We start from the raw sequence: 22599 nt of genomic DNA, 5'->3' as shown, positions 1-22599 counted from the left end.
GGCTGCTCTGACTCTGGTCACTTCATCTGAAATGACAGTAAGAGGAAGGCGTAGAAGAGTGGCACTCACTAATCATGTTTTCCTGTGTTAGCAAGATACTAATTTGATCAGGATACTAGTTCCATCCCTGGCGTCACTCATTGGGTAAAGGATCTGGCATTGCCATGAGCTGTGGTGTAGGTTGCAGACATGGCTTGGATCTGGTGTTGCTGTGGCTGTGGGATAGGCCAATGGCTACAGCTGCAATTCGACCTCTACCTTGGGAACTTCCGTATGTTGTGGGTGCAGCCCTAAAAAGACAAAAACAAAACAAAACAAATCCCACACATATACAGTCAACTAATTTTTGACAAAGGCACCAATAATATACAATGGAGGAAAAGATAGTCTCTTCAATAAATGGTGCTGGGAAAACTGGACAGCTACATGCAAAGGAATGAAAGCGGGCCCTTATATTATACAAAAAAAACCAACTCAAAATAGACTAAATACTTAAATATAAGGCCTGAAACTGTTAAACTCCTAGAAGAAAAGAGAAGAGAAGCTCCTTGATGTTAGTCTTAGCAATGATTCTTTGGAATTGATACCAAAAACAAAAGTAAACAAGTTGGTCTCTATCAAACTAAAAATTTTCTTTCTTTCTTTCTTTCTTTCTTTATTTATTTTTTGCTTTTTAGGGCTGAATTTGTGGCAAATAGAAGTTCCCAGGCTAGGGGTCAAATTGGAGCCACAGCTGCCGCCTACACCACAGCCATAGCAACACCAGATACAAGCCATGTCTGCAACCTATACCACAGCTCACGGCGATGCCAGATTCCCCAACCCACTGAGCAAGGCCGGGGATCAAAGCATATCCTCAAGGATACCAGTCGGATTCATTTCCACTGCACCACAACGGGAGCTCCTCAAACTAAAACTTTTCTGCACAGAAAAGGAAGCAATCAACAAAATTAACAGGCAACCTATGGAATGGAAAAATATTTCCAAATCATATATCTGGTGAGGGCTTAAGAGCCAACAAATATAAGAAACTCATACAACTCAACAGCAACAAAACAAAACAAAACCCAAAAAAACCTGATTAAAAAAATACGCAAAGGATCTGAATAGACATTTTTCCAAAGAAGATACACACATGACCAACAGGTATATAAAAAGATGCTCAACATCACTATTTATCAGGGAAATGCAAATTAAAATCTCAATGAGATTTCACCTCACACCTATTAGGATGACTGTCATCAAAAAGTCAAAATACAATGTGTTGGCAAAGATGTGGAGAAAAGGGAACACTTGTGCACTCTTGGTGGGAACGTAACTTAGTGCAGCCACTATAGAAAACAGTATGAAGATTTCTCAAAAAAATAAAAAATAGAACTACCATGTGATCTCGCAGTCGTTCTTTGGGGTATACGTTCCAAAGAAATAAAAATCACTATCTCAAACATTTGCACTCCCATGTTTGCTGTAGCATTATTCACAGTAGCTAGGATGTGGAAACAACCTAAGTGTCTGTTGACAGATGAATGGATAAAGAAGATGTGGCATATATATATATACAGTGGAATACTATTCAGACTTAAAAAAAGAAAGAAATTCTGCTGTTTCTAACAGCATGGATGAACTTGGTGGACATCATCCTAAGTGAAATAAGCCGGGTACAGAAAGACAAATACCATATATATATAGTCACAAACATGGAATTTAAAAAAGAAAAAAAAAGTTGAACTCATAGTAATGGAGAAGAGAATGGTGGTTACCAAAGGTAGGAGTTGGGAAAAAGGAGAGATTGATCAAAGTGTACAAACTTTCAGTTATAAGAAAAATAAGTTCTGGGTATCTAATGGACAGCATGATGACTGTAGTTGATAATGTATTATGTAACTGAAATTTGCTAAAAAATAAATCTCAAGTGTTCTCACCTCACTCACACACACATGAATTGAGAACTATGTGAAGTGATGGATACGTTGATTAGTATGATTGCAGTAATCATTTTACAATGTAAACATATATCAAAACAAATCTTTGACAAAGGCACCAAGAATATAGTTTTTATTTGCCAAAATATAAAATATTAAAAAAAGAAATATAAAGGGGTTTTTTATAGGGGTTTAAACCAAACTTCACAGGGTCTGATTCGGAATCAACCATTATGTCAGGCTTTTATTTTATTTAATTAAATTAATTAATTAATTTTGGCTACATCCAAGACAAATGGAAGTTCCTGGGCCAGGGATCGAAACTGCACCACTGTTGCCACCTGCGCCACAACTGCGGCAATGCCAGATCCTTAACCCACTGTGCCACAAGCGATATTTTGGAAAACATTTGTACAATGGGGTGGGCCAGCCTTCTCAAGGAGGTTTTGGTCACCACACTTAGGGACCAATTGCAGTGAGTTGGACTAAACACAATTTCTTCTTGGAGGAGGTAAAATCACTCTGGTGTCTGTGACAATTTGCTGAGTTTGTTGCTATAAAACTGATTTTGGGGAGTTGTCGCAAACCCTAAGCACCTACCCTGGGCTGGGTGACATCTTAGGTGAAAAAAGAGGACACCTTGGGCTCTTACCATTCTCTTAACACGGCTTGGAAAGCAGGGCAGTGTGGGGCAGGACAGAGTGACTTAACACACGGACATACCTCACAGGTACACGTAGGGCAGGAAGCAGAAAGCACCAGAAGTCACTTACTCCCTGATTTTCAAGAAGTCTTTTCCTCTTCTTTCTTTCTCTCTTTTTTCTCTTTCTTTTCTCTTTTTCTTTCTTTTCTTTCTTTCTTTCTTTCCTTCTTCTTTCTTTCTCTTTCCTTCCTTCCTTCCTTTTCGTTCTTTTCTTTTCTTTCTTTCTCTTTCTTTCCTTCCTTCCTTTCTTTTCTCTTTTTCTTTCTTTTTCTCTTTTTCTTTCTTTTCTTTCTTTCTTTTCTTTCCTTCTTTCCTTCTTCTTTCTTTCTCTTTCCTTCCTTTTCTTTTCTTTTCTTTTCTTTTCTTCCTTCCTTCCTTCCTTCCTCTCTCTCTCTCTCTCTCTCTTTCTTTCTTTCTTTTTCTTTTAACAGCACACCAAATATTAAAACCTAATATATGAGACCAGTTAGAAGGGGAATGAACTCCTCTGGTGGTCATTGCCAACTTGGCTCCTCCTCATACCTCCTTTGGCCTCTGAGACCCCTGTGAGGGTCCCTAAAACACTTTCAAGTACAAATCTGAAACCACCATTTATTTAATAGATGAAGAAATGAGGCCTCCAAGCGTTAGGCTTAAGACCCTGCAGCTAGGGATGTGCAGAGGTGGAGGCTGAAGCCAGGAGCCCAGGGGCCCCAAACGTGTCCTTTTCACCACGTCATTCCTCCACATGTGGGCTGGTTGGAGAGCTGGAAGGGCTCTGGGTTCACCTGTTCTAGGGAGGCAAGTGCCACACTGGGGAGTAATAGCCTGTGTGAATGTACTCTGAACCAGTGCCCTAGGTGGTGGCATTCAACTCCAGGAAGCAGGCTTAAGAACTTTTGGGAAATATGTCATCTTCTTTTTGTTGGCCTTGGAATTGGTGGAATGAGGGGGACTTTCCAAACACATTTCCTGGGTCTGACAGGGCTCCACTAGCACACAATGCCAATTGCAATAACTGAGAATTTCCAGAAGAGGGCACTATTCACCAACAATCTACAAAGTGACCTGCCATCAAAGATTGGAAAGCCAAGATACTCCTTTGAAAAGCGTTTGTTTTTCTTAGTTCTCCCAGTCCTCTGCAAATAACATAAAGAAGATACAGCAATACATATGAATTAGGACTTATCAATCACAGATTTCCAGGGTGTAGCTTTAAAAACATCAGGTGACCAATAGATATTCAGTTCTTTATATAATCTGCCTGAAGCCACTTTTAAAGTTTCTTGGAAAATATAGTTTTAATGAATAGCTAAAAGTGCATGTCGCAAAGAAGGAGTTGTGGGTGAGTAGGGGGGGTGAGAGGGGCTGGGCTACCTGCTTGGGAGTATACAACTGGTGTTCAGAGATTTAGATCTTTCTCTTGTACCCCACTATTGCCAGGGAGCTGGGACTAGGGTCTCATTTCCCAGAAGAAATCCTGGTTCAAAGGTGTTGCCCCAGGGCATCCTAAGCTCCTTTGTAGGAGTTGAGGGAGTGGGAGGAGAGGATGGGAGATGTTGTTTGAGCCAGGGGCCAAGCCCACTCTCCCCAGGAATGGGATGAGAGGCAGGACCCTCCCTTTCAGGAATGGTCTAGACCAGTGGTTTTCAACTGGGGGCTATTTTGTCACTCACCCCCATCAGGGGGTATTTGGCAGTGCCTGGAGACTTTTTAGCTGTCACAATTTGGGGGATGCTACTGGCATCTAGTGGGTAGCATCTAGAGAAATAGCTGAACTTTCTAAAATGCATCGGACAACCCCCCACAGAGAGATAATACAGAATTATCCAGGACTTCTCATCGTGGTTCAGCAGAAACAAGTCTGACTAGCATCCATGAGGACACAGGTTTGGTCCCTGGCCTCACTCAGTGGGTTAAGGACTGGGCATTACCATGGGCTATGGTGTAGATCTCAGACGCAGCTCGGATATGGCATCGCTGTGGCTGTGGTGTAGGCCGGCAGCTGCAGCTCTGATTCAACCCCTAGCCTGGGAACCTCCATATGCCCCTGGTATAGCCCCAAAAAGAACAAAACAAAACGAAAAAGAATTATGTGGCCCCAAATGTCAAGAGTGCCAAGACTGAGAAACCATGGTCTGGATTTTAGACCAGGGATTCTCAAAGTGTGGTCCCCAGTCCAAGCGTATCAGGATCACTTGGGGGCTTGTTGCAAACATAGATTCTCAGGCCATGCCCCAGATCTGCTAAAGTCAGAAGCTCTGAGAGCAACCTGGGCTTCAGTGAGTCTATCAGATTATGCATGTCACATTTGAGAACCACTTGCCCAGGGATGATACTGCTTGAGATTTGAAGTCTGAGACTGTGCTTCTAAGATAGGAATGTACTTACAATCACTGTGGAATTACGTAGATTCTGATTTAGTAGTAAGAGGATTTGCATTTCTAACAAGCTCCATGTGCTGCTGGTGCTGCTGGTCAAGGCCTACATCTCGAGAAGCTAGGATCTCTGATGTTGTTTCCAAAACTTGCCAGATCATAAGGAAGACTTGAAGTGTGTGTTGAAACTTTTCAGATTCCCAGGCTCCCTCCCCCTTGAGACCCACTAACTAAGCCCTCTCCAGAGAAGGGGCCTAGGAATCTGTATATTTAATAAATGCCTCAGAAAATTCTCATAATCAAGCAGGTATGAAAACACTGATGTCAGGGAGTAAGTTCAGGAGTTACTGATTAAAGACATTACCTCTCAGTCCTCTTCATCTATACTGGAAGTTCTCAACCTGGGCTGAGGAGAATCATCTGGGGAGCTTTGAAATCCTCCTTGAAAAGGCCACAAAGTGGATTGATTACATCAGAACCTCAGAGGATGGGACTTAGGAGGTGGTACTTCCCCCCCCCACACACACATTCATGGCATGTGGAGGTTCCCAGGCCAGGGATTGAACCTGAGCCACAGCAGTGGCCAGGCTGAATCCTTAACTGCTGGGCCACCAGGGAACTCAGGAAGCAGTACTTATAAAAGGCACCCAGGTGATTCCAAAGTGCAAAGAATCAGTGACCTTAGAAAATAGTCTGGCAGTTCTGAAAAAAAAATGTAAACATCAGTTACCATATAACCCAACTCCTAGGTACATACCAAATGAATTGAAAACCTATGTCTACACAAAAACTCATACATGAATGTTCATAGCAGCATTATTCAAAATAGCTAAAAAGTGGAAACAATCCAAACGTCTATCAATTGATGAGTGGAAAAACAAAATAGCTGTGGTATATCCATACAATGGAATATTATTTAGCCACGAGAAGGAATGATATATGTTACAACATGGATGAAACTTGAAAACTTATGTTAACTGAAAGAAGCCAGATGCAAAAGACTGTATTGTATGATTCCATTTATATGACACATCCAGAGTAAGAAAAACCTACAGAGGTAGAGAGTGGATGAGTGGTTTCCAGGGGTTGGTGTGAGGGAGGACTGGAGAATGACTGCTTTATATGCACAAGGCTATATTTTGGGGTGATGAAAAAGTTTTGGAACTAGATGTAGAGGTCATGGCTGCACAACATTTTGAATGTACTAAATGCCACTGAATTTTACACTTTAAAATGACTAAAATGGTAAATTTTATGTGCCGTTTATTCATTTCAACCTAAAAAAGTAAAACGAATCATTGATCTATACAATTTCCTAACAGAGGTAGAGTCCAAGAAATCAAGCAAAATTTGGATGTGTGTGGATTAGATTGCTGAGAATAAACCCTAGGATAAGATTTATCATTGAGAATAAACCCTAAGATAGGGCCACAGGGGACAAATTTGTGCCCCTGTGATCTTTAACCCTCTGCTAGGGGAGGGAGTAAATGGCTTTTGAAAGCTTGATTGGAAAAGGAGATATTATCAGATCCCTATGCCTAGGGGCAAAGGAGCAAGTTTTCATCTGTCAGTTGAACCTGTATTGATTTGAGTTTGCTCCCAGAATCTGGGAGGCTTGTGCTTTTTTTATGTTCAAAGGCTGATGAAGAAAGTGATGGCTGAGATGAGTTTTCTTAAAGTGTGGGGGTTATTTAATGTGAGTATAAACAGAAGGATGACCTACAAGGCTGAAGGTTTAGGGATGTGCAGGCAATTGACAGTAAAGTTTCATTTATGTAGCCACGGGCCTGGGAAGGGAGGCTGAGAATGCCCAGCCTTGAGGAGGAGAGGTCACCGGGAGGTCATGACCCCATGCTCTCAGTCAGGTGGGCCTAACAGAGAGGGATGCTAGCAAGAGAAGCTGAAGATATAGAGACCTCTCTTCTGGAAGGGCAGCTTGTATAATTTATTTATTTTAATGTTTTTGGTTTAGTATCTGTCTCCCTTGCTGGGCTCTAAATTCCACAAGGGCAAGGACCATGTCTATCGCATTTACCACCCCATACTCAGCAGTGATTCGCACACAGTAGGGGAGTTCTCAGTAAGTCTCTGCTGATTGATGGCCCGAGGTCACAAACAAAGCCCCTCAGTGAGGGGTGAATACTGATGGCAGAACTGCCGAAGGAGGGGTGGGGTGGTGGAAGAAAAGTCTGTGAGCAAACCTGGACAACACATGGGTGCCAAGAAGGGGCTCCCTCACTTCACTCAACACCAAGAGGGAAGGAGAGGGTCACCAGGGGCTTGCTGGAAGTGATGACACCTGAGCTGAGACTCAAAGGAGGACCAAGGGTTAGTGGGTCAGAGACCTGAAAGGAGGTTCCTGCAGAGAAAGCAGCATCTGTGGGGGCACAGGGAGCTGACCAGCCCGGGGGATAGTGGGGTAGCTGCAGGGGGTCAGCCCGGGAGGGGAAGCCCCTGGAGGAGAAGACAAAGTCAGATCCTGGGCGGCTGTCTGGAGGATGGATTTGAGAGAAATAAAAGCAGAAGTCTGTTGAAGGAAGAGAAGGGAGTGGTGAATTGCCTTGAGGAGATGACACTGATGATGAGCAGGAAAGAGGGAAAGGGAGTGAGAGTGTTTCAATAGGTGTATTTGTTGGGATTTGGTGGCTGAGTGAAGGAAAAGTCTAGGACAGTGATGATGATGGTGACGAAGACATTGCTTACGGCTAGCATTTGCTGAGCACGTACGTGTCAGGCACTGTGCTAAGTGCTTCGTATGCACCATGTCATTGAACTCGTATGAGCCACTGAAGCAGACTATTATTATGTTCATTATACAGATGAGGAAACTGAGACCCAGGGAAGCTGTTACTTGGCCAAAATCACCAGGTTAGTAGGTGGAATAGCTAAGCTCTTAAGGAATAGCAAGAAAGACACACAGGCCAAATCTTATCCATAACCTATCCCATGAACTAAGAATAGTTTTCACATCTTTTAATTATTGAAAAAAAAAAGAATATCTTATGCCACATGAAACTTAAATACAGCTCCAATCTGAGTGTTCCTAAAGGACGTTTTCTTGAAATACACATCACACACAAAATGGCTATGCTCTCACCCATACTCAGTACCGCCTCCAGGGGTTTAGTTTGGGTTGCCTCAGGGGCTGGCACCACTCCCTCAATCTGAGGAAATGGAAGGAGGAGAATGATTGCTGGTGAATGACAAACTGAGCTGAGGACAAGTTGAGCTGGAGATGTGTGGATTATTCCATGATAATGAACAGTCAAGAGGGCAGCTCTGAAGGGACCCTGCTGAAGCTGCAAACTGAGGAGGCATCAGCCTACAGATAGCAGTCCTGATCACGGGGTGAGTGAGACCACTTAGAGCACGCAAGTGAGGGGGACCAGGGTGCACTGAAGAACCAGATGTGGACAATGGGGAGGCACCAGGAACTTAGGGTAAAGGAAGCAACATGAGCATGGGGATTAGGAGGCAAAATCTCCTATTCTAAGGATGTTGGCTGTACAAGGAGGAGGAAAGAAGAGTGCCCAGAAGGGATGGGGGCCAAAGAGTTATTTTTATTTTTTTTCATCATTAAGATGAGAGATATGCAAATGTTATAGGCTAGAGTGATGGAGCCCTTAGAAAGATGAATTTGATAATGAATGGGAGAGGGGAGAAGTGACAGAGCGACATCCTCAAGGCAGCTGGAGGGATGAAGTAAGAGGATCAGTCTTCAAAAAGAAAAGAATACCTGAGTCCAGAGAAACATACAGGTTTGAATCCACCTTGAACAGACCATAGGGGCTTTAGGAAGGCAAAGTCTGGCCAAAGGCTCCAGCTACTGTGTCTACATCATCGCCATATGTGCAGAGGCCACACTTCCCATGGGCTGCTCGCAGGCAGGGATACGATTCCCAGGGAGCCCATTCCCAGGAGATGGGGGACTGCTCAGATGGTTGACCTGGGCTCAGAGACTCCCCTAAAACCTTGCTGAACCTTCTTCGGACACACTGCACCCAGCCTTCCCTCCCGCTCTTCTTCACTTGGAGTCAGACTCACACTGTATCTGCCAGCTCTTCCAGCTTTCCTCAGCTTCCTTCCTATTTTCTCTCAGGAGCGCTTCTTAATAAAATCCTTGTACGTTTAGTCCTGTTGGCATCTGCTTCTTGGAGGACCCAGACTAACACAGCTACCCCCCAGGCACACATGGATAAAATCAGGAAGGCTGGGAATTCCCGTTGTGGCTCAATGGTTAACGAATCCGACTAGGAACCACGAGGTTGTGGGTTTGGTCCCTGGCCTCGCTCAGTGGGTTGAGGATCTGGCGTTGCTGTGAGCTGTGGTGTAGGTCGCAGACGCGGCTCAGATCCTGCATTGCTGTGGCTCTGGCGTAGGCCAGCAGCTACAGCTCTGATTAGACCCCTAGCCTGGGAACCTCCATATGCCACGGGAGCGGCCCAAGAAATGGCAAAAAAAAAAAATCATGAAGGCTGAGTTAGGGTGATTCAGATCCCTCAGCGGGAGGTGCTGAGTCCAGGGAGGCCATGACGAGTCTGTGCGTGACCGCCAGTTGGGTAGTAGGAGTGCAGGGGGACCCGTCACCTTCTCACAGGTCTGCAGCTCACTGTGTCTGTCAGGCACGAGACACATTCTCAGGTGGTCCAGGCAGATGTGACCAGAGGATGGGTATGAACACAGATAAAACGTGGGGGTGGTGGGCACTGGGGAAGCAGCTGAGGGGGTTCCCACCTAATTCTCTGCGAGCAGGGAGTGAGGTCAGCTCTGTGAATATGATGGGTCCATGGAGTGGGATCTCGCAAAGTGGAGGCCTGGGGGAGCTGCTGCGGGGAAAGGGAGATGGCTGACAAAGATGGTATTGCAAGACTAGTGAGACAAAGAGAATGGAAAAGTAGCAGGGGTGGAAGATGTTTTAAGGCCTCGTAGGCCTTGGGAGGGTCTATGAATTTTATAGGAACTGTTAAGGGAAGCCTTGGAGGGTTTCAAGCTGGGGCACTACATAACTTGATCTACATCTTAAAGGACATTCTGACTCCTGTAGGAGGTGACAATGGTTGCAGCAGACCCGTTAGGAGGCTACAGCAGTCATCCAGGCAAGAGAGATGCTCTAGAGCAGGGTGGTGCAGATGCTAGTTGCTGAGAAAGTTCCTCTGGTGACTCCATTTTTCCCAATGAAATACTAAGCATGGACACTGACAACACCTGAGAGGGGTGGATGGGTAGTGGGATCATGCCTTTTTATCTGTGTATTGGAAGGGTAGAAAAAAGAAGTGAAGAAGTTAAAAGTAATAAAAATTTACTCTTAAAAAACTGCATATTTAAAAAAGAAGAGGCTTAAATCTTTCACTGTACTCCATTTTGAACACTGGGCATAAGACTTTATCTTTGATAGCAGAATAGCTTTTTTTTTTTTTTTTTTTAAGGGCCGCACCTGTGGCATATGGAAGTTCCCAGGCTAGGGGTCTAATCCGAGCTGTAGTCGCCGGCCTGCACCACAGCCACAGCAATGCAGGATCCGAGCCGTCTCTTCAACCTATACCACAGCTCACAGCAACACCGGATCCTTAACTCACTGAGCGAGGCCAGGGATCGAACCCACAACCTCACGGTTCCCAGTCGGATTTGTTTCCGCTGCCCCACAATGGGAACTCCTGATAGCAGAATAGTTTTTTTAAAAATCCCTGTTGTTTTCCTTGATGACACATTGATACCTAGCCCCACCTTCCAGTGAAGTAACTACCTACTTTGTTTGGAACTCATGAATTGCTGCAGTTCTTGTGGTTGCTGATTCCTGTCCACCAGACCTCCCCTAGGGGTCCCCACCCTGTAAAATTCAGTGTGTGTGTGTGTGTGTGTGTGTGTGTGTGTGTGTGTGTGACCATATACACTCATACAACAGGCAGTACATATACCAAAACTGCTTTGACAGATTTGGCCTTTTTAAACAAAGAGTGCTCCATATATTTTTATTAAATCATAGAAAACTCATCTGTATACAAATTTTTCCACTTTGGGAGAACTGGACTATTAAACAGCTGGGTAACAAAACAGTTGGAAGATACATCGCACTTTAAGCAGAGATAAGTTTTAAGTTGTCATTTTTTTTTTTTAAATGTTAAAATAATTGGTAACAGGCTATTGGCCTTTTTCACCTTTGGGCCAGAGGAATAATATCTCTTAACCCCCAATTCTCTTTAAGGATGTTTTTCATTACTCAAATCAACCATGAGTTTACAAGATGGTTAACGTGAAATCTTAACACAAAATCAATTTCTTTTTCCCAACTGTGGGCTTTTAGGATATTATAAATGCCAAATTTAGGAGATGGACTCCTTTCACAGGACTGACTGAGCTTCTTTTCTACATGAGCAAATGTGTATAATGGTGTGGAATATATTTCAGAATAAGTTAAATATTAAGACATACAGTATGGCAATAATGTACTACTTTTCTTCCTACCATGTAAATTCCAAAGTTCATCCTAATCTTACACATTTATAAAAGGGTGAAGACTGAGGGATCCAGTGCTACTGAAAATGCACAACGGTCAGAACCACATTCTCCAATGCTTTGGTCAAATACGAACGAATGGTCCTGCCAGAATCGTGTCTGCATTTGCTCCACGGGGGATCTAAATGAACAGACTGAAGTTCATCAAACAAAAATGGGCAGTGGTTTTGATGTTTAGGTTGTCACTTGTTCTGCTTTTGAGCAGAGACCCAGAGGTCATACTGTGACATGTCTGCACCCACCCCAAAGACACAACATAAACACAAATTAAATATTATCAAACTAATTTTAAATTAAATTGAAGACCACTATTTTTTAAGTGCATGAATTATTTCCCCCCCACCCCACCCCCCGGCTTCTTGAATGCATGTTATAGAACAAGAACTAACATCCTTGGTAGTAACATCCATGTTCCTTAGAGGCCAACCCACTTCCTCTGTGAACTCCCTGGAGTAAACACATGAGACCTTTAGGAGGGGAAAAAAAGCAATTCTCCTCTCTAAATGGAAGGACAATCTTGAATAGTCATTTTTCCAAACTCCAGTCTGGACTTCAGACTTGTTAAAACAGGAACTGAAAAATGTGATTTTTGGGACTGGCTCTTGGTGTCACCCATGGTGATGGCCTGTTCCCCCAGGACATTCAATTGACCCTTAATACTACAAGCCTCACTGCAAAGTGCCTCCAGGTCCTGGGCCTTGTTGTCAATCTGCAGACATGGAGCTCTCCCAGGGAATGTGTAAACAAATCTGGGAAAAAAACGTATTTCTGCAAGTTTTTGTTATATCAGGGAAAAACCTCTTCGACTAAGGAAAATAAGAGGAAATGCTGCCGCAAAGACAACTTCCCACAAGGCTTGTTTTTTGCTCATCGTGCTATAGAAGACTATAAAGTCAACTCAAATATTCTTTGTCTGGTTTGCCCCCAGTGGTATTAAACAGAAACATTTCTTTGGACTACCTGATTCCTGAATTATGACAAATGCTTATCCAACCAAACGTGGTCTACCATCTTGTTACTGGAGGTGACCTGGAGAGGAGGCCAGGCTTTTGTGCAGGTTGGGATTCTGGCTGTGTCTGTTTCGACTGCGAACAGATGAGAACATGGTGTTGCAGCCTGGGACTTTGCATTTGTGGAGCTGGCGGAGGTGCACAGTTTTGTAGTGGGCCCTGAAGGTCCCTTTGTTACTGTACGTCTTTTGGCAGAGGTGACATGTTATGGACAACCCAGAAGGCAGGCCGGCAAAACTCTGGTCAGCCTTCTCCATCAGGACACAGATGGGATAGTCATCTTCCCCGGGGACCAGGCCTGGCCCTTCGCAGTTCCCATCGCTGTCCTCCATGAGCACGGTGCCTTCCTCACTTCCCCCATCTGAGTCCCAGGAGGAATGGCTGCTGCTCTCTGACTTCATGCTCGAGGTAGTACTCAAATCCAGGATGGTGCCCTCACCTGCTGGACCAGAGTTGTAGCTCTCCAGGCCGACACTGTGGACCTGGGCTATTGGGTAAACCAAACTGCCCATCCGACTTGTTCCCTTGAATATGACAGATGTCTGGGAGGCTTGCTGTGTAAAAGCCACATCCTGATAGGCCTCCTTAGCCACATCTTTCAGGAGGTAAGCTGCACGGAAATGGTCTTCACCACTCTCCAACGCTTCTTGGGGCAACACTTTTTGGTGGAGGTTTAGGTTTGAACTGTGTCTACAAGAGTGAAAAGATGGTTAGCAATGGGCTGGGCTGTTGTTTTAAAGACATGAGACAGATACCAGGAAAACGTGTGGCATGGGAGAAGGGATGAGAAGGGGCTTGGGAGGCAGTGCATATGCAATGGACACTGCCTGCTGCCATTCACAGCTTGTCACAAGTTGGCATTTGACCAGGAAATGTGTAGTTCTCTTCAATGTCCACAATTTGATTAACACATAGGTTCTTGTATCTCATCTTTAGAGAATGCTAGTCTACTTCAGTTAGCCAATTCAACTGGGACACTGGAACCAGGAAATCCCAGAAGAAAACTGGTCACAAACAATAAGGAAATATGCAGAGGACTTTATTTCAATGAAACTAGGAAATATTATCTTCTAAAGCTGAACTATTCCATATGATAGCTACTCATAGGTTGCAAGGAGTACCTACCTGAGTACCTGAAATGTGGCTAGTGTCATATATTGAAATAGTAATATTTTGGATAGACTGAATGATATAAAATGTTACTAAAACTTGCTTGTTTCTTTTTATTATTTTTTCTTTTTAGGGCTAATGCCCATGGCATATGGAAGTTCCCAGGCTAGGGGTCGAATCAGAGATGTGAGCTGCTGGCCTACATCACAGCCACAGCAATGCCAGGTCCAAGCCTCATCTACAACCTGTACCACAGCTCTCGGTAATGCAGAATCCTTAACCCACTGAGCGGGGCCAGGGATCAGGTTTGTTACCACTGAGCTACAACTGGAACTCCCTCTTTTTACTTTTGTAATATGGTTACCAGAAAATTTTAAATTTCCTATGTGTCTGACATCATGGTCTAGAGCATTTGCACACACACCACAGAAGTTCTACAGGTATGAAAACCTGACTGGTTAGAAATTGTATACATGTGTGTGACGTGAGAGAGTGTGTGCGCGCATGTGCCCGTATGTGCAGGAGCTAAATTTAGTTCATATTTGCAACATTTCACTATACACCAGACAGGAATTTTGCAAATGCAGCACTGTGAGCACACCGCCCATTGTCTACCCAGTGATTACTCCCGAAGGGCAGACCATGAGTACCCATTATGACGCATGCTTTTTACTCATAAGATATCATTTGGATGTAACTTGTCAATCAATGTCGGGCTTGCTTGGAGATCCCCTAACTTCTGATGAGCAAAAACAGCCCTTACCAAGGGGTCCAATCTCCAAGGTGACTGGAGAATTGGTCCCAACAGGGAAAATACCTCTCTCGAGACAGATCAGAATGCATGCCAGGGTCAAACTGGGAAAAATACCCTCATCAAAATAACAAAGAATTGAATTTTCTCTTCTAAATCTCCCAAGACACACGGGGGACATGTTTCTCATAAAACACATACATTTTTAACTTTTCTTTTTTATCCTCATACACATTCTTTTTTTGGGACATAATCAGAATTATACTTCCAGATCACCCACTTTGCAGGCAACTCTTCTTGACTCTGCAACTGTGCCCTGTGATTATGTCAGCACCCTGAGTTGAAGGAGCAAGTATGTCTCGGCAGAAAACCAGACACTAGATTGACATATAGAGGTTCCAATAGACACAGCGGTCAAAAAAAGTCAGACAAACACATTTACTGGAACCTTGTACAGAAAGGTTGTGATGCAACAAAACAAACATCTGGGCCCCATGCTTATTAACTCCTGAGGATGCCATGAACACCAAGAGCTAACTTGTGGGTTCTTCTCTCTCCTCCTTAGCAGATATCCTCAGAGGGTTAGATGCATTTCTTGAGGTGCCATGTTCCCAAGACAGTGACTACCACAGCTGAAAAAACCCTATGAACCATGTTCCAGGCTTTCTGTTTCCAGGATTTGCTAATGCTGTGCCTGCTGCCCAGGTCTGCGTTTCTTCCCTTCAGCCTCCACCTCCCCCTCCAACTCTTCCCTGCCTTGTGTTTGACTATTTAGATTAGTTGAGACCAGTGGTTTTCAAAGTGTGGTCTAGACACCCCACGAGTTCCTTTCAGGAGGACCCGTTAAGTCGAAACTCATTTCATAATGATACTAAGACATTATCCCCTGAAAGTCTCATCCTCTCACGAATGCAGAGTAGACTTTTCCAGAGGCTACATAACATATGATACGGCAACAGGTTGAACCCAGAAGTTGACATAAAGACCCAGTTGTCTTCTATTAGGCCAGACGTTGAAGATATTTCCAAAAATGTAAAACAAAGCCACTCCTCACTACATTTTTGTTTTAGCATGTGCAGTTATTTTTCATAAAAGTATAATGTTAACATATAATAGGTTTTTAATTTTAAATGATGTGATACATACTAATTTTTTTCAGTTTTAATTTCTAACACAGTAAGTATTGATAGATATAAACCCCAAAAGACAAAACTTGAGGGTTCTGAAGTTTTAAGAATTTGTAAAGGGGTTGTGAGACCAAGACCCTCTTTTGCGAGCTGCTGGTTTAGACATAACTCCTTCCAGGAAGCCCTCCCTAACTTCTCAAAGAGTTTGGTTAGGTGCCCTCCTAGGCACCCATAACAGCCTGTATTCTCCCCGTCTCCACTTCTAGCTGCTGTCACATTCACCAGCAATCACCTATTTACTGCTCTGTCTCCCCTACCAGCCGTTGTGGGCAGGGACTGTGTCCAGAGCATCTAACACAGAAGGTTCTTAAATATCTGTTGGCCAAATAAGTGCCCACAGTGCTGCCGCAGTCCTTTCCTGATGGTTCCTAGTAACTGGTGTTGGCAGTAGCAGCGGCTCGAAGAGAGGAAGTTAGTTATCCTTATAGCAATGCACTCTCACCTCTGACTCAGAAAAATGAGGGTGGACCCAGGGCTGCTCACAAGGTCCTGTTTAAAACGGGAATCTTTTTAATCCCAGATGCTAGGGAAAATGCAGTCCAAGTTTTCTAGACTACTAGATTTAGTAGTTTACATTCAGACTGCAAGATGCGTTCCTGTGGTGGGGGAGGAGGCTCGTATCACAGATAGGTCAGAAAATAGGAAAATATTAAATACATGAGAAATAAATAATCTCTTAAATTCCATATGCCTTTTAATTTAGTAGATACTGCAGGTCAGTTTCATAACTATCAAAGACCATCTGACCAATATGCCTATCTCTTCTCTGTAACAACTTACTCATGAGCAAACACTCCTCTTGGAGGACGGAGGAGGAGGACTGGTTCTCTAATTAGGGTATCCTGGTGGTTTGGTGCAACATCCAGCAACAGAAACAGGAATTTTAACTAATATCACTCTTGCCCTAACCTTTCTGCTCAAGACAATGAGTGTGTTCTTATGAGTCCTGTCCAGGAATGCGTGTGGGTGTCTACACGTTTTCCCCTCGTAATAAATTAGGTGCTATGAGTTGGATAAAGATCATGGTGGTATTGAGCTGCTTCAAGTCAAGCTTGTTTGAACAAATGTAACATTTTAATATTCTGTGAACCATCGAGTATCTGTAATGTTACATTACATCAGAGAGTTTGGTCCTGTCCTTGAAGCCTTTCTGGGGACCTCTTTTGGTATGCTTCCTCTTCCCTTTATAGGCTGGGGAGCAAGGTGACCTGAAAAGCAGTTATGTGACTCAAGTTCATTAAGAAAAGCACAAGCAAGATGGTAACACCAGTGCTGTGCCCCCAGAGTGATGAGAGAGACTCCATGTCTGGGCACTCTGTAGATAGTCTGACTCTGTGTTGGGGGGTCATGAAAACCTAGCGCTGACAAACTTCTCATCTTTCAACCACCCATTACAGCCCCTGAAATAACCTGCTAACTGCTTTTGTTCTTTGATACCTAATATTTAAAAAATTTTCAATCAGGCAGTTATTCTTCCTTTCAAATATAGTGGTTAACTAGAAATCAGAGTAGAGGTTTCATTCTATGGAATTCATACTTTGAAATGAAAATCAGACAAGTTTTGAGGAGCTAAAATCCTAATTTAAAAAGCTGCCTCCTCTAATGTGTGAACTAGTTTATGATTCCTTATCTCAAACACCCTAGGGAGCCAGATGTGCTTCTGAATCCAAAATTTCTTAGACTTTAGAAAGTCAGAATGATGCATATACTGTAATATCATGGTAGGGCCCCTGTAGTAAACCATTAATATTGCTATACTGAATATATATTAAAAAATCCACACAAAGGGAAATTTAAAAAGATTAAAATAGCCTCACATCAACGGCCAGATGAGTTTAAATTCTGAAACTGAAAATTCAGGAATCTGGATTTATGAAACACTGTTTCTCAATCTGTGGCCTTGGAACAGCATCAGTGTCACCTGGGAATAAGAAATGCAAACTCTCACGTTTCATCCCAGACCTACTCAAGCAGAAATCTTAGGGGCAGGGCTCAAAAGTCTAACAACCCTCTGGGTGACTCGGATGCATGTTACAGTTGAAGAACTGCTGTCTTGGAAGAAATGATTGCCCCCAGACGTCTTACCTGTCTCTGCTCCTGCGGGAAGGAAACGTGGCCTTACAGCCCTCCACGGTGCACACGTGCGTTTCTTTGGCATGCATGTTCTTGTGATGCATTTTCACACCGCAAGCATTTTTAAAGGTCTTCTTGCAGATGTCACACTGGAAGCGATTTTCCTCCTTCTGCTTTGCTAATGGGTGCTGTCCCATGTGCTCCAGCTCTTTGGAATCTTCAAAACAAGGAAAAGCCATTCCTCTGGTGGACAAAGCACTGAAGACACCCCCGGCCAGCAGGTGCTGCTGCAGTTTGATGTAGTCAGGGAAAGGAACACAAGGCTCCAACCCAGGTGTGAGGTGAGGTTCATGGCTACTATCCTCCCCAGCCTGTGACACCAGAGTCAACACTGACCTCTGCTCAGTCTCCCTCTCCAAGTTGTGTGTGGCCTGCTCAGGGGTTTGGCGGATGGCTCCACTGGACTCAATCACTGGTTTGAGATGGCAGGGCCTCTCTCCTTCAGGGCGAGGCTTCCCTAAGCTTCCTGACGGTGTGTCCTGCTCCTCACAGGCTCTGTCTGACCCAGGACTGCAGGCCTCCAGCTCATCCTCACTGACCACGTGCAGGGGCATATCTTCATCTGAGCTTAGTGAGTGCCTCTTCTCATTAGCTATCTCCACAGCCTCCTTCTCTATTTTGATGGGCATACTGGACTTCCGGGATTTCTTCTTGGGAAGAGCATCAAATGGCATTTCATTTGAAACCAGCTGTTCTGGGATCGAAGAGGACAAGAGAGGGAGGGAAGGCAGCATCCCGGGTGTGTTTGCTAGCTCGGCCGGAGTGGCTGGACTGCGGTAGAAAGGAAGGACTGGCTGGACTGTCTTCAGGTTGGGAAAAAGCACCCCATTTTGCCCGATGCTTGGGAAGGCTTGTTGGCTCCTGGAATCCTCTCCTGAACTGGAGTAGCCAGGGAAAGGCCGACAGTCTGGAGAAGCCACCCTGAAACCTGGGCGCTTGTAGCTCTCAGAGGCAGCCAGGTTCAGGCTGTTTCTCAGGTCTTTGTCCCTGTTATTTCTGTTCATTGGCATGTGCAGCCGGGGGTTGGGGTTGGCGCTGTGGCGGTTCCGGCTCCTCAGGGAGCTGAACACCATGTTACAGCCTTCGATGGTGCACTTATGCTTGATCTTCAGGTGCACGGCGTTGTAATGGATCTTGAGGGTGCCTTTGTCGTAGAAGGTCTTCTCGCATGCTGTGCAGAACACCCGGCCCTTCTTTGTGCCAAGGCTGTTCCTCTCAGATTTCACTTTGGCTTCGGGGGACAACTGTGTCCTTTCTAGCTTTGTGATGATGTTGTATGAACTGGAGTCACTTAAATGGGTGCTGTCTTCCTTTTTAGTAACAGTATCTGGACAGTTTAGACACTGCTCTTTTTCAACCTGAAATGGGGTGGAACTGGAAGTGAGGAAGCTGCTTTCAGGGAAGGGTCCGTGGATTTCCTGTTTGGGGTCCTGACTTTGGTCCTGACCCTGCTCCAGCATATATGGTTCAGGCAGTGACCCTATCAGTGCGGGAGGCACAGGGTTGAAGAACTGGAAAGGCAGCATGAAAGTCATGTTGTTTATGAGGTTCTCAAAGGGGTGTATACTGCTGGGGTTTCCTTTGTCCACAGGAGTGGGGAGGCTGGCACTCCTGTGGCTGCAGCTCTCAATGAAAGCCCTGATATCTACGTTTGCCGTGGTAGGTGGGATGATGATGGACTGCTCTTCTTTCTCTTGAATGGCCATGAGCTCAACAATGGATTTGGTCTCTCCAAAACGAAGGAACTGCTGCAAAGTGGCCACCTCTTCCTCACTGGTCATGATGCTCCAGTGATCCAACACCTTTCCGGATGCATCCTAAACCCAAACCAGAATTTAAAAGTGCAATTAGTTTACTATTCCTTGTCCTTCTCTCTAAGAAAGGAACCATGAATGTGGTCAGGGCCTCCACTAGCCTAGCCCACAAGGCATTTTTGGGCATATTTGAAAAAGACACCCCTGTGAGCTCAGGGCTTGTTGAGTTCAGCTCCCACTCACCTCACTCTCCTAGGACAGAAATGCTGTGCCAAAAATAAACTGCACACATGTAAGGAGTGGTCCAAAAGAGAGAAGTAAAATTATATCACTCCAGCCGAAGGGAAATTTGGTGATTATTTTACATCTTATTTCAAACCAATTGGTTGTCTTGCATGAGGTGTAATAATTTTCCTCCACTAAAATTAAAATATGTATCATTTGAACAATAGTAACTTCTTTGTCTAAAGAGTATAGATGGGGCAATCAGGCCTAGATTCAGCCCAAGTATTTATTCACTGCAAGTGTAATAATCTTTCCCAAGCAACTAACATCAAAAAACAAATGAACCTGTATTGATCTATTGCCTGTGTTCACAAAGCAGAGCTGTAATTACACCGGAGAGCTGGAGATCTTTCAAACTCTAGCAAGGCCTAACTTTTCCCAAAACTACAATAAATATTTTATCACAGAACATGTATTTGATGGCCTACTGAGATTTTTCACAGTGCATGTAAGAGTTTTGAAGATGATGAGGAATGTAACATCATAAATTTTTCATGCGCTAGAGGTTCAAGGTAATTGATTCCATATTTTTAATCCTAACACTAGAAAGCAAGATTATTAGGATCATTAAATATTGATCGATGTCATAATGTAAGATCATAATGCTGCTCTACATAAAAGGTGGTTTCTAGCCTGCTGGGGGTCTGCACGCGAGGTGAGCAAACGTGTTTCCAGAGGAAGACTGGGGGTGTTAGAGTCAGAAAGAAGTAGGTTCAAATTCTGAGTCTGCCACACACGAGTTGAGTGACTTCAGCAAGATTTAGAAGCACTCAGCCTCTGGTTTTCCAACTGGAAAATGGGGATAATCTATCTACCTCACGAGATAAATAAAACTGGAAGAGGGCCTAAGTCAATAAATGGTTGTTATCAGTGTTTGTCTTAGGGTTACGGCCTACTGAGTCAGACCGAAGTGTATGTTAGTCTTGGAAATACGTTCACCACCACCCCCATTTTGATGAAATTTTTACCAAAGTTAGCTGACATTTTCTAGTGCAGTGACAAGGAAGAAAATGCTGTAGCTGTTTCATAGGTCAGAGAAATGATATAATTCACACCAGGAAATATGGTCTTTGCTTGTGAAAATACCTTGATAGCCTCTGTGGATATGAAGCATTGAGGCCTACCCCTCACAGTGCAGTACAGAAAGGTAGCTAAAACTACTCTGCAAAGGAAAGAGATGAGAGTTGGGATAAAAGGTGTGGAATGATGGTGAGAGGCAGGGAAAAGCTGAGGAGGCCAAAAGAGAACTTGGGCGGGGGGGTAGGAGGGGAGAGAAAGAATGGGCAGAAGCATGCGCTTAGAAATATCACAAGATGAGAGAGCCTGGGAAGAAAAATCAGTGGGGGATGGATGGCAGAGGGCTTTAAAGAACAGGAAGGTGTGGCATGAAACTGTTAACTATTTGTCGTGCCCTTCTGCAATGTAAGTTCCCTTCCTCACCCCCAAACCGTCAGTAAAATCAGAAACAGATGTCCTGTGTCGGTAAATAGTTTAGGGATAATAAAAGAGATGGCAGCAGCACTGAGGATGGGGCAAATGGTTGACTGTGGAAGAGCTGGCTGAGCTCTTCCCAAGCCAGAGTATCACTGATACTGTGAACAAAGTGCTGGATTTCTCCCAGAACATGAAGTAGGGCTTAAACCATTAGAAATAACTATTAATAGGACAGATAAGTGCCACTGGCTGTAGCACTGTAGGCAACTAGGTCACATCTGTTCCATGGACATGAGTTTCAGAAGACATTCTATGAGAACGGGGCCCATGGTGCCCATACCTGCAGCACATATCCACGGATGTAATCCTGAAGTGTCCAGTCCAAGGCATGGAGGATCTGCAAGACCTCATCTTGCTTCAACACACTGAAGAGACGGTCCAATAGGATTTTCAGGCGAACAGGGATGGCCTGGGTCCCATAGAGCATGAGGCTGCTGATATCAAACACCACATTGGATTGGACAATCTCCACCTGGCTAGTTGGATACACAGGAGGGATCCTCAGCTTACTCAGAGCTGAAACATCAAATGGAAGAAATATCATTTTTCAAGATCCTACTTTTAAGAGAAACACTGCACAGGAAGTAGGCTAGAGCTATCTCTCAGTTATCTGTTCCAAGACAAAAACCACAAATATGCAAACAATTAATAATCTTAATAGCTATTTGCTCCAAGTTATTCACAGGAACTTCTAAAGTAAAATGGACTAGGTGGGACTCTTCTTTTTCTCCCTTTCCTGTCATGTCTAAGGAGTAAAACAGTCACAAGTAGGGAAGGGACAAGAAAAGGGGGTAAAAACAAAGGTGGCAGGTGCATAATCAAATGGATGGAAAATCAGGAAGCACAAGATCTGGGGAAGAACCTAGACTTGGGAAGCCAAGAGATCTAGGTTTGAGCCCCAGTCTGCCTTTCTAATTGTTAGGCTTGGCACGTTAGACCACTGAACTCTGTGCTGTCCAATGCAATAGTCATCAGTCACATGCGGCTATTCAAATTTAGATTTAAATTAATTAACATTAAATAAAATTAAAAATTCAGTTCTGCATTTGCACGAGCCACATTTCAAATACTCAGTAACCATATGTGGCTAGCAAATAAAAATAAGGATGCTCATGTTAAGTTGAAATATAAATTTCAGAGAAACAGTGAGTAAGTGGGATATACTTAAACTAGAAATATTCAGTGGGAGATGCCTAGGCTAAAAAATTATTTATCATTTATGTGAAATTCAAATTTCACTGAGCATTCTGTTTTCTTACCTGACCACCCTGGGTTAGAGGATGCTGTATTAGACAGCACAGAACATGCCTATCGTTGCAGAATGACTGAAGCACTGAAGCACCATTTTCTACATCTTTAGAAGGGGGTTAATAAACACTT

General features: G+C 43.9%; 2 protein-coding genes across 4 annotated transcripts in view; one reads left to right on the top strand and one right to left on the bottom strand.

Moving 5' to 3' along the window:
- The window catches only part of SH3GL3 (SH3 domain containing GRB2 like 3, endophilin A3), a 350527-nt gene that overhangs the window by 41421 nt on the left and 286507 nt on the right, over positions 1–22599 (top strand). The gene's annotated exons all lie outside the window — the stretch shown is intronic.
- BNC1 (basonuclin zinc finger protein 1) overlaps positions 10923–22599 on the bottom strand; it is a 29029-nt gene continuing 17352 nt past the window's right edge. For all 3 annotated transcript variants that reach the window (XM_084968486.1, XM_084968485.1, XM_003128450.5), the window contains exons 3-5: positions 21500–21735; positions 17639–19503; positions 10923–13195 (exon numbers count right to left, since the gene is read on the bottom strand). In XM_084968486.1, the coding sequence (XP_084824612.1) occupies positions 12511–13195; positions 17639–19503; positions 21500–21646 (2697 nt within the window). In that variant the 5' untranslated portion in view covers positions 21647–21735 and the 3' untranslated portion in view covers positions 10923–12510. The remainder of the gene's footprint in view (positions 13196–17638; positions 19504–21499; positions 21736–22599) is intronic.

This window comes from Sus scrofa, chromosome 7 (genome assembly GCF_054392235.1).
Source record: "Sus scrofa isolate SSC_HxYL_T2T_F1_AM1 chromosome 7, Sscrofa_HxYL_maternal_Yorkshire_Landrace_v2.0, whole genome shotgun sequence".
Lineage (NCBI taxonomy): Eukaryota > Metazoa > Chordata > Mammalia > Artiodactyla > Suidae > Sus > Sus scrofa.
This window is presented reverse-complemented; position numbering and strand designations above follow the sequence as displayed.